The 18,064-nt window shown below is 43.3% G+C and overlaps 1 protein-coding gene across 1 annotated transcript in view; it reads left to right on the top strand.

The window, feature by feature from the left end:
• The first annotated feature begins 1,696 nt into the window (after positions 1-1,696).
• LOC146193779 (glutamate receptor-like) overlaps positions 1,697-18,064 on the top strand; it is a 40,037-nt gene continuing 23,669 nt past the window's right edge. Inside the window, exons 1-3 of the mRNA XM_084602821.1 lie at positions 1,697-1,752; positions 10,513-10,603; positions 14,493-14,654. Of these exons, the coding sequence (XP_084458947.1) occupies positions 1,697-1,752; positions 10,513-10,603; positions 14,493-14,654 (309 nt within the window). The remainder of the gene's footprint in view (positions 1,753-10,512; positions 10,604-14,492; positions 14,655-18,064) is intronic.

Genomic DNA, 18,064 nt, shown 5'->3' with positions numbered 1-18,064 from the left:
CACAGTGAAGCTTTAAAGCGGAGGCTATAAGATCGACGTTTCCAGCCAGCGAAAGACGATAATAAAGTCGAACGGCGCGTGCTCGAGGAGAAAAGCCGTCACAGGCTGTTCGGTTTGAGAAGCCTGCCACGCTGGTCCTCTTGCTTTGGTGCTCCGCTGCCACCGCGCAAATTCTTTAACGTAGTAACAAATTCTGACCAATTACCAAGCTAGATAGAACTCAGAATCTCTGAATCAACGCTTTATAGGGAGAGTCTGGTATTACCTGACTTGCTATGGAAATAAAAACAGTAGATGTAACGTTAATAGACAGGAAGCGTGCAGAGTCGGTGAGAGAGATAACTCAAGTTTCTGGTATTCTAGACGAAATGAAGAAGAAAGGGGCTTGGGCGGGGCATGTAGTGCGAAGAGGGGATAACCGATGGTCGCTAATAGTAACCAATTGGATTCCAAGGGAAGAAATGCTTAGCAGGGAGAGGCAGAAGATTAGGCAGTTGGAGGAGGTTAAGAAGTTCGTAGGGGTGAAAGGATTCAGCTAGCTTAGGGCTGAGTTAAATGGAGTAAAATTGGAGAAGGCTCGCCCTACTGTGGGTACTGTCAGGCTACTGATGCGGAGGACGATGAGTTTCTATCACGGGATTACGTATGTTGTGCGAGAGTTGACTCTAGTTAATCGGAGTGTTTTCTCTATATATAAAAACTAAAGTTGCTTTGACTTTAATGATTGAAACCACCAAGTAGTGGCGGTCCTCCTCCATCACGGCGGAACGCACATTTTTAGTGTTGAGCGTAGATGGTCAAAAGGGCAGATAGGTTCTTCTGTAACTGTACTCGCAGAGTGGTGCATGCTAACGACCATGAACTGTCTCTAATTGGTCTTTACCAGATCAAGGTTAGGCACATTTAGAATGGAGAAAATACCTTGGATTTCCATTGATGAATAAAAATAGCCCTGGAGGCAAGAAATAATATAGAAGCCCTGATAATAAAATAAATATTTCATGTCTGCGAAAAAAAGATTATACAAAACAAAGTTGTGTGTTTATGTAATGGGTGCGTATTCTCGCACACACCGCGTGTTCTCTGTATAACTCCTCTGAAACATTCATGAAGAATGCAGCCCGTCTTCGTAAAATATACGAACAACACGAAACTTTAAAGCCCTCGGTGTAGTAGCACTCACATCATATGTAAATGATGTGAGACTACATGATAAACAGAACAATAAAACAATACATCTCCTGGAATACACGGATTTGCTATAAAATTCTGCGAAAACAGCAGTATAACTAAATATTAGAGAAGCCGTCACAGAAACAAAGCGACGTGTCCAGTAGTAGCGCTTGAAGACTTTAATCGCTTTCTCAGAATTCGGAGCCCAAGGGATTTGCTCCTGAGGCACATCGTGAGGGTCGTAATGAATTTTCGATGTTGTATATTTCTTGAATGTAATATAACTTTTGTGCCCCCCCTCCAACAGGTACGCCTTTCCCGATCATAGCAGAGTCCATTACATGGTGTCTAAGCGAACAACCTTGAGTCTAAATCTTTGAGCAAGAATATGTCAACTTCAACGACTCTAGTGAGACCGCAATCTTTCTCACGAGAAAGGAATGTGGATCACAGTGCTCTCGCACTTTTGCAGTGGGCGCCATGGGCCATCCTAGATTTCTCTGGTGGAAAGGGAGGCCTGCGCATGTCAGGAATTATGGCAAAGCTGATCGACGTCCTCTCCGACGAAGCTGGATTCACGTGAGTGAGAATAAATGGAAAACACTGAAGGAGTGTGAGGAATTCCAACGTTTTTTTGTTGCTAAAATTTACTCTTACTATTACATTCACCTATCCGTACAAATGGTGTGAAATGCAACTAGAATGGTTCATTCCAGGTGGTGCCAAAATGTAGCCTCGTAGAGAAGTATTTTATTCGGCAAATATAAAGCCTGCGATGTTTAGAAAATAATGCGCAAAATTGTGCTCTGCGCCGCCTCACGTGCCCAATTACAGAGTTGGGCGATTCCATTAGCGATGAAACTCTACGTATTTCTGAATTTGAAGGTTTCATTACATATATTAGGTGGCGATGCTTAGATGGCCTACATGTGGTTGGTTTTGTGACATTATTATTATTGACAAGAACTTTCATTAACTTCGTCCCCATCTGTGATTATCACCTTTCGTTTGACGTGAACTTAAACGCATTTGTGATTGATCATCATCAGAGCAGAAGGAACTTGTGCACATTTATTGTTTCAATTTTTCAAAAACCTATAGGATCCAGATGTACAGGTCACGAGGAAAATATTTTATTTGGAGTACAAAGAAGAGTTAGGTAGACATATTTGTGATGTGCTGAGAAAGTCACAGGTTCCAAGAAGAAATGTTATAAACAGCTAATCTCCAATTAAACATATTGTGAGCCTTCTGTGGACCTTCTTTCATTTGTACTTGCCATCATCATCTTCTTTCATTTGTACATACCATCATCATCGTCCCGCGGCGCCGGCTCCGGCGTGCCTGGGTTGGTGATCGGATTAAAACGCTAGACAAGGCTTCGCTGTCCTTGCCGCCACGACCTCGCCGTCTTGACCTAGCCTTCTTCCACAATATTATTACTTTTTATTAGCAGCTGTGAGGCGCACGAGCTTTAAATGGAAGAAATGTTAAAACAGGGGCTAGCATCGCTACCTTGCTACATGTAAAGTTAAAGCGGAAGACTCACAGTTCTGAATATGACGTGCTTGAGCGTATCAAAAATCAAGGAAAAAATGTTCATTGCCAAATTTTTTAAAAGTTTGAGGAACAAGCGCAGACACAGTTACGATTTGCGTTCGCTATGCCCGAGTTGTTGGCTGAAGTAGATGATGCGAAACTGAAAACAGCCCCGACCCGGATAATATTCAGTATGAGGTATTTAAGAACTTTACTACCTCTGCACTACCTCAATACTAGACACCTTAAACAAAGCGTGGCTGGAAATCCGGCTGGAATCCTGGGGGCTGTAAATCCGTTGTCGTGATCCCTATTCCGTTAGCACGGAACCCTTCAACGGGCCTTGCCAACTTACGGCCTATCTTCTTAACACCAACAATCTGCAAGCTGGCAGAGAAAATGCTAGCTACATGACTGTCGTAGTGGATTGAGCAGCACAGCTTCTGTTACCCCGCTCAAATTGGCGTTCGTCCAGAGGATGGGTTGGCTTTCCTGGTATCAGCAGTTGTCATCTACCTGCACGCACAATGTGCATACTGTCGTAGCAATATATATTGAAAAGGCATAAGACTTCAGTCATACTGCCATCCTGAACTCGAGTGACATGCTCCAACTCATTCTGAGAGTTCCCCGCGGTGTATGGAATCAATCTTGAAAGTAAGAAAATTGGCAGTATGCCTCAGTGGTTAAGCGGCTTGATCATTTATTTCGCTAGGCGGCGTGCCCCAGGGATCGGTGTCATCACTGACATTACATAGCATCGCTTTCGTCCTGTTAGCATGACGCTTACAAGAAATCGCTAAAACAGAGATTTTACAATACGCAGATATGATATCGAGGTGGGAGCACTCATGAAGATCTGCTCACTGAGGACGCTACCTTGCCGATCAGCATTGTATAGTACCCCTAATCACGCTTCATGAATTGGCCACCATCATTTCAGCAGTAAAACAATATACACGTCGGTCGGGAGTGGCTGGGGACGTCTAAAAATTGCAGCAAGTCCGTTTCCCCTCTGTCGATCAGCCATCCCAGTAAATTAAAGTACCAGGATAAATATGATGGGTTTGACGATTCTCCGATCGCGGTCAGAAACTGCTCTGCTTGGCTTTCTGAAGCAAAAAAGCAAGCTGTTCAGACCTTGGGCTTGATTAGAATTCCTGGTTCGTTTGTTGCACGGCGATTGGTGAGGGCCATTTCAGCCACGTATTATTGTTTATCAAGCCAAGTTTCAGCTATAACAAGAGCACAGTGGGATCGCATTGAGATAATGACTGAGCCCGAGAGGCAATGAGGTCCATTACACGCCTTCAACACGTCAGACCAGTGGTGGAATTACAAGAGAGTGCGCAAAAGCTCAACTCCATCTATGACCGAGTGCAGCATGGTGTGAGGCTCACAGACCTAAAGGGGCGCCGGGAAGTTCGCCAGACCGCTAATTCCAGCCCGCCTTCTATAGGTTCGTTATATCTCCCCGATGCTCCAAAGCAATCATAACGGCAAAATCATAGCGCCTGATATTTTAATCCGTTGTTTAGGGTGTTGTACTGATGTGAGTGACACAAGACGGCGAAGCAGCAAAATGAAGGTGAAATGAGGGTAGTCGTTATAATACATGAAGGAAATAAGCCAGTAGTCGGCGAGGCCAAGTCTTTTTTTTTATTTTACTTCGGTAACCACATAAATTAATTATGTAATCTGTTTAGGGGAAAGATAAACACTAAGTAGAAGGAAAAACAACGTGCCGATGGTGGGGACCGAACCCACGACCTCCGAATATCGCGTCCGGTGCTCTTCCAACTGAGCTACATCGGGCGCTGTCCTACCTGCTACTTTCTTGGATATTAATGTTATCTGTATACGAACCTTGAGAGTGTTCACCAGCGCCGCCCTCAACCATAGCGGTGAACGTGGAACGTCCTGTGTTACCGCCAGCGTCACGTAGGACGTGATCAAGAGCGAGGGCGAAAGCTGTGCTAGAACCCTCTTACGCTACCTATGGCTTCAAGACTGCCACATCCGAGACCCCCGTAGGCTTCGGTAATCATATATGTGATTACCGAAGTAAAATAAACAAAAAGACAAAGTACAATCCCCAATGCTTTCCCTGGCCTCGCCAACTGTTGGCTTCTTTCCTACAAGACGGCGAAGTTAATTAACGGATGCGAGGTACGTTTCCTTCTCGCTGGGGCGCTGTTTCGCTCATTGATTGAGCACGCACATTAGATTTTACAATCGAGTGTTCGTCAAGTTTCTGTGCAGAGAACAACTAAAGGGTGTTTTAGTTTCACGTGTGTTCTTGAAGTGCTTGTAAAGATAGCTCCACTCCGGCAGGCTCCTTACATCCCAGAGCAGCTGACAATGTTCAGATCTCGGAGGTCGGCAAAATTGCTGGATAGTTTAAAACCACGTCGGTTGTCGTTTCTGCCGACACTCCACAGATGGCGCAAGCTGTGTCGAGATCGTGAAGAGCGCTCGCTACAGCACAGTCCGCAGCACTCCACAGCAGGCTTGCAGCGCACTGCCAGGGAGTTGCCATATAGTCGTTCCCGGCAGATGACCTCCTTGCTGCCCCTGTACATGTACATGGTAGGCTTCGCCTTAGTTCCTGTACGCCACTCATCCGTCTCCGCCTTCGCACTCGTCCTCGAACTTTCGCACAAGTAGCATTCGAGTGATTCGCGGTAGCACCTGCGGTGGACGCCAGCGGAAAGCCAGAACGGTGTTGCGGCCAGTTCCGCCGTAATGGCGAAATGGTCGATGTAAACAAAGGCTGGAATGCTAAACCCAACACCTCAGCAGTCATGCAATACACGTTATTGTTGTCACCATGGTAACGACGCTGCCAAAAAGTGCGGCTACAGGTCGAGTTGGACAGGCAACGATGGTGGAAAGCTTCCGATACGTCAGCAGAAAGCTGTTTTGATCATAGGTTCTGTCCAAGTCGGGCGCTGGACGAGCGAAATCGGGGAGGGGCTCCCTCTCACGCCAGCTCATACGCGCTGTTATTTCTTGATGGATTTAGAATTTTCAAAACCGAAAAACTATCTTTTTCGAGCGTCGATTTCTGTAATTATTTTTGAACTGACATCGGCATGGTGCAAAGAACCTAGAGGTTGGCTGGAATTAGTGGCTTGATGAACGTCACTGTGCCCCTTTAAAGCCAGTCTATCGCTGTCCACGCAAGCACTGATAGCTTATGCAGCTACACACTGCATTCTTTAGCCATATGTGTTATTTCTTCCTCACTGGAAGTTTGTGCAGCTAAGTGAATCCAAGCGAACAGGTAATCGCAGGCCTACGTCTACCATCTCGCTGTCGTCGCTTGGGCAGATATTGGGTGAACAAGAGGCTAACCTGCCTGAAGGGTGAATAGTTTGCGCAGTGAGGACATCAGTCTTCTCTCCGTGCCAGCTTAGCCTTAATCCGACCTCCACGTTTCAACTAACAGAACTACCTTCGTTGTTTTGTGCTGAGCTCTTTGAATTACAAATGCATTCCGCTCCGTGGCCACCACAACTATGCCTCCTGGGGCCAACGCTCTCATTCGTACTGACGTCCTGCAAGCAGTGTGGTTCCTTCCACATGTCAGCCACTGCCCACACAATATGCCAGGATATCCACCAGCTCGCGGCACGTTTCGCACAGCCTATGCGTATTGATTTGGTTTCACGGCAACTAATATCGTTTGAAACATATGCAGATTTAGTTTCCGGCGTCGTGCTCCCTGAGTCGTCATTACCTCGGTTCCGCAATCTGGACAACATTTCTCTCCTCCCCTCAAGAAAGGAACAGCTCCGGCTATGCATGTGTGCTCTTATCCCACCGTGTGCGGTAACTCTACCCATTGGTCTCACCCGTCAGATGAGGTTGCGCTTCGGATTATCCACACACACTCCTGCCATCACTCTGACGTGTCTTAATTTCCGGCATATCTATCCCCGCCCATGGTGTCCGATATGCAATTGCGAAAACAGTGAAGCCGACATTCCCCACTTGCTGTGCGGCTGCCCAGCACTGAAGGCCGAGAAGAACCAGGCACTCGACGGTAGCAGGTCTTTCAAGTAGGAATCCTGATGCATGTATGTCCCGCAGAGATCGCATCATCGGTCACTCTTGGACTTCATAAGATCAGCGAACCTTTTTCCGCTAATTAATTCATTTTATTGTCCTTCATTGGATAACACTGTGGTGTCCAGGGGCGATTATTATCGTTCATAAAATACCCAGGAGCGGATGAAAATATACAGAACTCTGTATTGTATTGTCTGTAAAATTGTTATCAAAGCTGAAACCCGTAGGTTCTCAAATATATTGACTAGTATCTGAATTAAGCTCCAGAAGTAGATACTGAAATATTCATTGTTCAAAATGTTTTTCGCATGAGATCTGCAGCGCGAAGTGCCAGAATTCAAGTTCACAATATTACAGGTTAATGCTTGTCTCTGACGTAAGCAGGCTTCAGCGCCCTATAGTTGGTGCGAGTGGCAGGTTGAGGAGACATCGGTAGGAATGTTTGTACATGTCCGTAGGACAGTTTGCATTGCAATTTTCTCATTTCGGGCAGAAACTATAAACGTTTCTTCGTTTAGCATCACTGAGTGCATTCTAAAAAAATAGGCTTAATTTATACGTTATTTGACAAAAATAAATATTTTTAAACCGCTCTAATATGTGCTTGCCAGAGCTGTGTTGGAGCTCCACATTTTGCTGTAGAATCTGTTGAAGGTTTCGTAAGAAAATCAAACTTGTTTATATTATTTTGTAGCACTTCTGGCAAGCAACATTGAATAGAAAATTAAGGACAACAAAGAAGCAAATAGCCTTAGTTTCTCGGCGAATATTAATGAGGGTGGTTATGGACGGACGAAAACACAAAGGTATGATCTTAAATACATTTTAGAAGCATGCCCACGAAGTATTTGAAGTCAGCTTGGTAGTTTTGGGATAGGAATCGGGCGAGCTTCCATGGCAATCACTGATATTTAAGTGTATATGGCTGGTTTCAACTATGAATGCGAACAAAAATGCTTCTGTCAGGTGAACGGCCGCATTATTGGAGCCTAAGCCTGGCGTACAAATGCCATAAATTATGCTAGATTTTCAGCGCCTGCTTTGGATGACGTGCATGCCTGATTACAGCGGAATGAATTAGAATGTATCGGTTTTAAACTCACCGGCGACTCAAAAGTACCAGGTTTTGCATAACTTAAACCAATGTCGCACTCAGGTATGTATAAGCGGAAAAATTGTATACCTCGAAGTCGCATTAATTAGTGGAGGTCTGAGCCAATATTTTTTTATTGGCCCGTTACGACAGGCGTTCTATATTGCTTTAGTAATACAGAAACACAAAACGTAGTTTTCGCAAGCTTGGCCTAAACCTCATTGTGTTTGGCTAGCTTCTGGCGAAAGAAAATGATGCAACGCTCTTAGAGATACGTCCTGGATGACGTCCCCGACATCAGATATGCGAGGAATACTTATTCTGAGTTACTAGAGCACGACTATGAAAACGATGCCGGTTTCTAAATAAGTATAGCCGAACCAAGCAATCACATAAAAAAAACGGCATTGGAAGTTGTGGATTGTCGCTGCTATCCGGGCAAAACTTGAGTGCAGATAAAAAAGCGCTTTAAAAGAAAGAACTTTGTGGTTGACATTTAGCTTTGCAACACTCGGTGTGTATAAGCGAATGGGAGTGAAACGTTCGGCTGTTTAAGCGATGTTAATAAAGAACACGAACACACAACAAAGATGCACAGGCGTACTGGACTGGAAATGCGAATGGGAGGCATCTGTTGAGATTTTGTAAATGAATGTAATGGCAATAATGAAGAGAGTGAGCCAATTTTTCGCTATGCAGGGGAAGTTTTTTATCAAAAAGATTGTTGTTGTCTCGCAATCAGTAAAGTCTGCCTTAGAAAAACAACAGGCAGCTTATTGCACGTTAGAAATATCATTAAATGAGTTTAGACACAAAATTTCATTGTGAATCATGCACGTAGAACGATATGCAGCACAGTACTAAACCTGAAAAGTCTAGTAGTTTGCATAACAAAGTGGTGGAAAATTATACCTGAAAATTTTCCCATGCACTGGTTAGGTCTCAGTTTCACCTACCGAACGACGGCAGGGTGGTCAATGACACGCATAGGCCTTGGAAGATGTACAAAATTGCAGTGAGCATGGTCACGACTTCCGATTCTTATGCATGCCTGCAAAAAATTGAAATTGTGAAGCGATGAGTAGACAGCGGTTATAATGCTTTTCAGATGACTTCAGTGATCTAAGCACGTCAATAAGGTCCCAGTCGTCGTTCGCGGCCTGAAGCCTAAGCCGATAGTGCAGGAGAAAATATTTATTATGTAATAGAATTGAAATTATCCATTTCTTCTGGGTAAATTCCACGGACACACTGCGCAACGTTTTAGAGAAGAAACAAGCATACAAATGTTGTTGTTGCACTCCTTACAGCCACAAAAGGTGGGCTTCCGCCAGGAGATCTCAGAATATAATGGTTGCTGCAGTAGCAATTCACATATAGGCAGAAAGTTCGTTCACAAGCAATTGCCATTGAAAAAAGTGGTAGGGCTAAGTTAGTGCCTTAGCGCATCAGCAAGCGTTGCGTGAGTCACATTGTAGGAGAAAGGTGTGGAATGTTAGAAGGTTCTGGATCTAGGCCGGGAGCGCAGGCAGCAGGATTCGCTAGCTATTCCTGCTCCTTACCGCAGAAACAACGCAGAGATGACCTCCCGCCCAACTAGCCTGAGGCAGAGCAGTCCAAAAAGTCGTTATGACCAGGGGAACGGTGCGGCTGTCTAAGCGAATTTGGTTACAGCTTGATCGATGGATGTCCACGATGCCTCCGCTCCTCTGACCTGTCAGGTTACTTGTGAAGGGAGTAATAAATCTTAAGCATCCATGCCAACACAACCATAGGAGATACAAAGCAAAGCTGCGCCACTTCATTAAAAAATTATTAGTTGAGAAAGCTACTTAAATCTACTTGTAGTCGTACGGCCGCTATCAGAAGGATGGTAATAAGTGTTGGCTTCTTTTTCACAAATCTCCTAAATCTTGGGGATTCCATTAAAATATAAGGCATTAGTCACTTCTTTAGCTCACATTTACTCCTCCCTATGTCTTCGTGGTCTTGCTTTGTGGCAGAACTGCGTGCGAATTGAACTTGATGAAGGCAGCCATGCAGAGCTCGAGAAAGTGTCTGTTTAACGCGTGCCATGTCAGACGGGTTCCAGTACTTTTTTTACCGTCTTATTTGCCTTTATTTCACCGAAAAAAACGTGTAGCCTTTCATTGCTTTGGTCAAGGAAGCTGGCCCACTCGGAACGCCGCTGGTTCGAATCACTTTTGCGGAAGTATACCATTTATATTTTTTATATTTATGAGCCCATAAAATTGTTTGAAACGTCATTCTGAAAACGCAGTCAAAGGGATTTGTTGCCGCTGTGCTTCATACTAGAAATTCGTCTGTGTGCTATATTTCGTTCTGCACATGCTCTATATAGCATTGCGCATGCAACGATCATAAGATCGCGCTACCGCTAATGCCATTTAGGCGTCTCTGGGTTTCTCAGCAGCTCCCCATTAATCTTTAAGAGGCGTAGCTCACGCTGAAAATTGCACTTCTGCACAATTTCTGGGGACGTACCAAGCGTTTTGAGTTGATCTTGTCGGCTTGCTTAGTTTATTTTTTTTTTTCAATTATTGGAACATTTCCTTTACTGAGATTTTTCTCTGTCCTTTTGCGTGCACTGGACTTCATCGGTATTTGCTCAGGTACGATGTGTCCGCACCAGACGACGGTGGCACAGGCGTGCTGCTCGAGAACGGGACTTGGACTGGCATGATTGGAGAACTGCACCGAAATGTGAGTTGCTTGACCCCGATAAGAAAGACAGGTTGCAGGAATCCTAGCAGATAGTATCAGAAAATCAGCGTAACGTCTTTATTTAAAGGAAAATTAGACGCAAAAGGACGTAAGATCTTTCGATGTGGAGAAGTTGCAGTGGTGAAGTTGCAGTGCTACATGAGGACTACGTTCTAGGCAGAAAGAGCGATGTCAGTGAGCACAGGATTTCCGAGCAAAGTTATTACAAGAGTGTGTTGCTAGGAAAAAAAAAAGACGTTGAGTTGGGACTTCTGGTCAGGCAAGGGTACAGAAATGTTAAAAGACCAGTTCTGCTACCGCATGCGCATAGGCTGGTGTACAGTTTGAAAAATTTGGCCAGTATGTATTATGTTGGGTTGCTGTTCTCGACAGCAAACGACTTCTCAAGGACATGTAACAACGCTAAGAATAAAGCTCAAAGATGATTCAAGAAAGACACATATGTCAGTTTAAACTTGGTGACGTTTACGTAAGTTTTCAAAGCTCATACTATTTTACGAAATGGTGTTATCTCGTGGTAGATTTTAGGTGCTGATAAAGCACGTGTATTATAGTATGATTACGGGTGGAAGATATGTCTTTAGACATTGGTAGATTTTTCACTGATTGCACTCTGTAAGGAGTGAGAAGGTTACTACGCACACGGATAGTGATTCAGCCAGGGAGGTTTTGACAATTCAAGTGACCAGGAAATTGTCACAGCTCGATATAACTTGCAAACTGCGTGACGAATGCGTAAGTCGAAAATCATTTGCATTAAAATAAAAATATTAGGCTGTCTAGAGCGACCATGACATAGACTGTTAACATTTTCGCTGATCTTGTGGCTTGCCCTGTTGGTGGGACTAGCTGTATTGTCTTTGTTCAGTTCAAACAACTTCCGTTTTTTTTTTTTGCGTATATCTCATCGACTCCAACGTCCTTGGTCCTTGCGCTGTAGACTAAGAATGACAAGTTACCAGCTTGCCCGGATATTCTCAGTTCTGCTATATGCAATATTTTGAGTAGATTACTAGACATAGTGAAGCCAAATCTGCCATGAAGAGTAAGTAGCCCTAATTTGAATATTTTGGCCTTTTTGATGGACTGCATAAATCATTTCTCTGGTGCAACATTGCGCCTCATGAGGCTAGTAAATTGTCCCGTGCTTGAAAAGCAAGGAGATGGAAGGCAATGTTTCCTACCTCTCCTTTATTGTTGAAATAAATAAAAAATATCACTTGCTTCAAGCGTGTAAACAATAAGCTTCACTGCCTTCTTGCACACTTGTACAAGTTATGCATTTTGTATGTGTAATTTTACAAAACGTCCACCAATAAAATCATGATACTTTCTGTTTACAGAAAAAAAATACACTTTCTTTTAGGCGTCCGTCTTCAAAACGCTAGATCTTACATTTCAACTTTATAAATTTACACATAATTTTAGAAGTTAAAAAAACGCAGTCGGTAAAGTCCTGTGCCAAGTGGGCCAGCTTTTTTCCAGACCGGTTATCTGCTGCAGACTGTTGCGTCCGTCACTCCTGTGGCCTCGATTACAGTGAAGCTTTCAGTGTGAAGTGCCTTCCGGTCGTCCAGATAAATCAACCCTGCGACATTTTTACTTTATTCGCAAAACTTCTCTTTGAATGTGCTAGGATACGACTGTGCGCTGGAATCCCCTCCTCCCCCCCCCCCCCCACACACACACAGACAAACACATAAACACACGCGCGCGCGCATACAACTGAAGCCTTTCAATCATTATACATGCAATCTCGAATTTATGATCAGTCTGCTCTAAAAGCACTCTACAGGTGCACCCAGAGTAAAACAATGATCGCCAGTTCAGAAAGAGTGCATTGCGGCGCGCTCTAGCTCGATTTGCGGCCAGAGGTGAAGGTGAGCTTTGAAGATCCGACTGATAAATGCCTTGGTTTGGTTCCTCACATCACAAGCCTCAATAGGAGTAGAAAGAGGGGCGTCGGTTATAATATTCTAACAATGGTAGACGAAGAGAGATGCAGCAGGACTGGAAGTGATAAGTTTGGATGTATCTTCATTGCTTCCGTGAGGCCACGCCAAGACATTTTCCGGGATAAACATTTCATCTTTATAAAGGAGGGGAGGCGAAATATCAAGTTTCGACGAGACCGAGGCGTAGGGTCCGCAAACATATACTTTGGCAAAATGGCACGAAACCAGATGTAAAGGCATCGGCAGCTCCTGATGCTATCGCGTTGGAAATGCTTTATTTCTGTGTCCCTGGGAACTTTTCTGGTCGTTACATCAGCGGCCTTAGAGAAGCGGCTTGAGATTTGCACAGCTCATGTCTCTGTCGTAAGGTTTGGTTACCTATACGTTTTAACTGCTGTTACAAAAACTCAAACTTCAACATTTTTATAAGTATGGAGGTGATCTATACGGACCAGTTAGCCGCTATCGACCAGAAATTTTCTCTTTCTCCGTTAATGCGCTTAAATCAGATCGGATGAATTGGCGTCTGGAAAACGGAACAAAATATAGGGGCCGTTGTTGAACGGTGAAAGTAGTAAAGCACTTCACATAAAATTGCGATTGCCTGTTAAAAGAATGACTTCAAGGAAAGAAAATCGCTACCAATAATCACATCATCAAGAGACCGAAAATAGGCGACGAGCAACATTGAAAGTGTGTCTCGACGCTCAGTGTGAAAAGAAACTGCTGGTCCTTTTACAGCACAGCGACACAAACATCAGAACACGGTGGTTTGTGATTCGGCTGTGGTACAGGAGAAGGAGCATCAGGCTAGCTGATGGAATATTTTCCCAGTAACTAACTGTTCAATTTCGCGACCTAATACATTTTAGCTGTAGACAGCAAGTGTGGTAGAAAATTATCAGGGTATCTTAAAAGAGCAATATAATAAATTGTTTTCTTTCGGCACGATATATCTAATATAGCCTTTAACCAATCCTCCCGTCCCCGGAAAAAAACAGAAATATGTAAAAAAAAGCCATTTTAAATGCGCGTGCGGTAGCTCATTCATCCGCTGGTTCCAATAAAAGTTCTACTCTCTTCCTTCTTTTGAGTAATTCTATGCCAAACGCATCCAAAGATTGCATGCAATAGAGTTCTCTGATTTCTTTCCATAAACTAGTACCCTTTAATGAGGTCTCAAAATTCGTTTTCTAAAGGATTTTGGCAAAACACTTTCCTATAATCTGAGGGTATTAGGAATCATTACGGCAGATGCAAAATTAGGCCCGATAAAAGATTGGAAAAACACATATTTTAGCTTCGTGTACTAAACCATTTTTTTATATATGCATTCGCTCATGAATGGCCCTATGCATCAAAAAGTAATATTTCCTAGAGGTCTTGTTGGTCCTTGAGTTTTGTTATTATTTCATACGCGATCCCCCCCCCCCCCCCCCTCCCAGAGTGTGCCCTCAATGGACTGTTAAGGCAAGCTCTAACCACACTAAATGTTGTCTAGCGCAATGTGATTGGATATACTATATTCGCTGCTCTATCTCTGCTCGCGAGCTCAGCACAGTACGTATTTGACACTGAGCTGGTAGTTTAAGTCAAAACGTAAGGGATTAGTTCTGGCTAACCAAGACGTCACGGAAAATATTGTCACAAACAAATAAAGGTCCAGCACATCAACGTAAGTGTTCGTACGGGTGTTGAAATGAGACTAGCTAAAGGATTAAACGCATGGCCGTAGAAATTAAAGTTTCTTTAAAGGAAGAAGGGACGAAAATATGATAGGTTTTTGCGCACCTTTCGGGGCCACTGTTTCGATGTTTTTTTGTGCAGTATATTGTGATAGCGAACAGGATTTGCCACCACAAGAAAGCATTGGGAGTATAGAGTTATATATCGCTTTTGACTTACGTTTGCAGAGGGCAGACCTTGCGCTGGGGCCAATGGGGGTGACATACGATCGCTCCAGGGCAACCACATTCACTACGACGGTCTTCACGGAATACATGACCATCCTGTCGGGTTTCCCCGACCTCATTGAAGTCAGCGCTTTCGGAACACTCATGGCCTTCGAATGGACGGTGAGCGTTCGGCTTGCCTCTTATGTTCTGAGCGCGTGACCTGTAGCATCATTACTGAGAACCCCTAAAGTGACTTGAAAAAGCAGAAAAGAAGTAGTGTAGTGTGAATGATTGATGACTGTGTACTCTGAAGAAGCCAGCAGACTGCGTTCATAAGACATCTTTGAGTCGTGATAGAATAGCCTCTCGCAGTAGATATGCCGAACGGTTTACGCATATGGCAGAAGTAGGGTGCTTGACTTAGGCTTGTACGTCTAGACGCTGGGCAGTAGATATTTATCGTTCGTATGAATGAAAATGACCTAATAGAGAGCAACGCTTTGCCCAAGCATTGCAAATCAAGCCTAGAATTGAAATATCATTTAAGCTTCTTATTCCCCAAGTGTTATTTTAGAGATTTCGGAACTCATGCTACGCGCACTTTTTGTTTAGTTGTTATTCTGAAAGTTGCTGTCTGCTTTGTCCTTTTTCGAACTGTCACTTTACGCTTTGCCAGTTCCTTTTTCCTTTATTGTTATTTCTCAGTGCTTACAAATTGTTAGATGTACCGATTTATTTTACTGGGTCACCCCTGTAATAAACCCCCGTATAATAATTTCATAGAGGTGATATAATTATATCGAAGATAAAATGCGCACAATAGTTTCACTGTGTTCATGTTTTTGATAAAACCTACTTCTTGGAATAGCACGTCATGGTGTGCCTTATGCGTTCAAGACATTATGTGCCCCGAAACACCAGCTATGCCGTGCAAATTGTATATCTACAACATGAATCGCACGTGAACTGATTCGTGGCCGGGCCCCATCCAGTTATTCGTTGAACGTTAAGCATAGAAATGAAGAGGGCTAAAATTGTTCATACCTTTCTTGCACTTTAGGTGTCACAAAAAGTGTTCATAGCAGAATAAGAGCGTCGCAAGGGATTAACGTGCGCAAAAAATCACCAGCAAGTCACACCTGTCCTAGCGCATTGTCTTTCGAGCAAAATGTTTGTGTCACGGATTTACTACGGTGTCATGAAGCTACAGTGCGTAGGCCGTAGCTGTTCCGTGCCACTATCTTCTTATTCTGACTGCCAAATGGCTAGCCACGATGCTTCTGGTTCACTTTTCAGCCTTGCCATTTCTGTCTATCCGACACTAGAGGACAGCAAAGAGCTGAATATTTCCGAATTGACTTTGGTGCTTGGGGGCAAAATTAGAAGAATCTCTTTGACAATTAAATGATGACACTGAATCGCGATGCAGGGATATGATCTGTGATTATACGTTCGGCATAATCACAGTATTTAAACAGTTTGTCGCTATGTAAACAGTAAGGCATCCACATGACATTGCGTTCTGGCGCTGGAGAGTTGGAAATTTTAGCGGCGTAGATGAAGTGAATTAGGTCTGATCGTCTGACTACGCATAATGCTATGAAGTAGTTACTACAGTGTTCGAAGTTAAGATATGCTCGCCCATCAGCTTCCTGTGCAACAACGCATATATATTTGGTGTTATAATAGTTATGACTCAGAACTTATTCGTGTATTCCTCCAATATGACAGACACCTCTGTCCTTCTGTGCTCTATTTCCTATTGTCTTGACACCTTATCAGTTACCTCCATGTGCATACCAGACAGAACGGCCTTGTCTCTATTTAGCCTGTGGTTTTTCAAGCCGGGCACCCATTCAAGCATATATCGGCAAACATTCAAGCTTTATCTCGGCCATACGTCAAGGACATTGCCTTGACGAAGACCGATGCTGGGCTGCCAGTGTAAGGGATGTATAGTAGCAATGTAGGGAAGACTGTGCATGGAAAGGCTGCAAATCTTATATTTCGAAATCCATGGTACTCTCACGATGTGAGATTCAGAATAAGTTTAATGAGTTAAAATTGTTTATGTTGCTTGTTTTAAAAAAAACATTGCAAAAAGAGGTATAGTATCTTCCGTGCACCAGAAAGATGACGAACCTTCAGCGTAATTTCCTCCGGGGTGAATACCGATCATGTTAACAAAAGCCTAGGTTCCTACGAAAAAAACAAAATGAAATAAATCCCTCAGTGCGTATATTTCGGCAGAGCGTGAAGTGAATAACACTCAGCAGGCATTCACCAGCTATATGAAGTTTTGTTCAGAATTTCTTAAGCTCCCAGAAACATAAATATAGGTTTTGCGTGCAATCCTGATGTTCTCAAGTCTCTGTTTGCAAAGAGTAAGAACATCACCATTCTAACCTGAAGTGTATGGTATGTGGTATGTTTGAAATCAAGTCTCTCGTAACGGAAGAAACTAGGTTTAAAATCCTAATGTGCTTTTCTGTTATCTTAATTTGTAGGATGGCGCCAAGCCTGAAGTAAGACGTCGCTGCGAAAAAAAAAACCCTCTGATTTGAGAGTTTTAGGAATTTCATGGAGGCGAACATTCTCCTTCGTAATCGATTTGAAGCCTGTGTAGGTAAGATGTGTATACGTTAATATAAAGAGACCACAAGATAAAAAAAAATTGGCAAGAGTAGGAATCGATGATCTACATTAAATAAGTATGCTAATTGAGATTAGTCGCTCATCACATTAATTAAGGACGTCTTAGCGAAATTGTGGACAGTCAAAGCCGTTAAAACATAATTGGATTGAAGTGACTAAAGCGAAAGATGAGTCATGGTATTATTACTGAGCGTTACTCTGCAGAAGATATACGACGAGAATTCATTATAGTGACTCATGAAAATTAATTCCTTAATATCATAAGAGACTACAAAACCTCTGAAGCGATACCTGCGGCAGTATTCTATTACAAGATATTCACAGAAGCGGTCTTTGTGAGTATTCAAGAAAATTTAAAATGGCGTAGAGATTCTAATTCACAAATATTTTTTTCAGCGATTCTGGAGACTACTCGCAACTTATTGGTTTGGAATCTCCCCTCGAACCAGTTCCGGTTGTCTTCAACTGGGGTTTAGGATTCGAGCACTCACTCGCTTAGAAATGACGCTGGCGAAACGGGGTGCGGTGTCATGTCGTGACACCTTGTTTTGCTCATTTTTTTTTTCTTGCGACCTGCCTGCACTGAGTTGATGGAGGAGAGGAAGAGCCTCATTTTTGATAGCGGATACATTCAGCGTTTGAGAAGCCAGTTTAAGATTCTTGCGTTACAGAGATGGGTGACAGATTTTCTGTTGCTCGTGCGCTTGTTCTAGTTCAATGAACAGTTTTTTTACCATCTATTTAAGATAGACTAAACAATAATAAAGGTGGCAGTGATTGAGCGAAGTTTCCTTGCCAAGTATAAGGCACCAAATTATAAATAGCTAGGAAACCGTCATTCAAATAGTAGATGACAACAATTTTTAAGGAAAATTCATAGAACAGGAACTACTAATCGCTTGGAGCATAAGACGAAAATATTGCTAGGGCACCTC

This window comes from Amblyomma maculatum, chromosome 4 (assembly GCF_055883805.1).
Source record: "Amblyomma maculatum isolate TAMU_Amacu chromosome 4, ASM5588380v1, whole genome shotgun sequence".
NCBI lineage: Eukaryota > Metazoa > Arthropoda > Arachnida > Ixodida > Ixodidae > Amblyomma > Amblyomma maculatum.
Note: the sequence above shows the minus strand (reverse complement) of the source record. Positions and strands in the feature narration are given on the sequence as shown.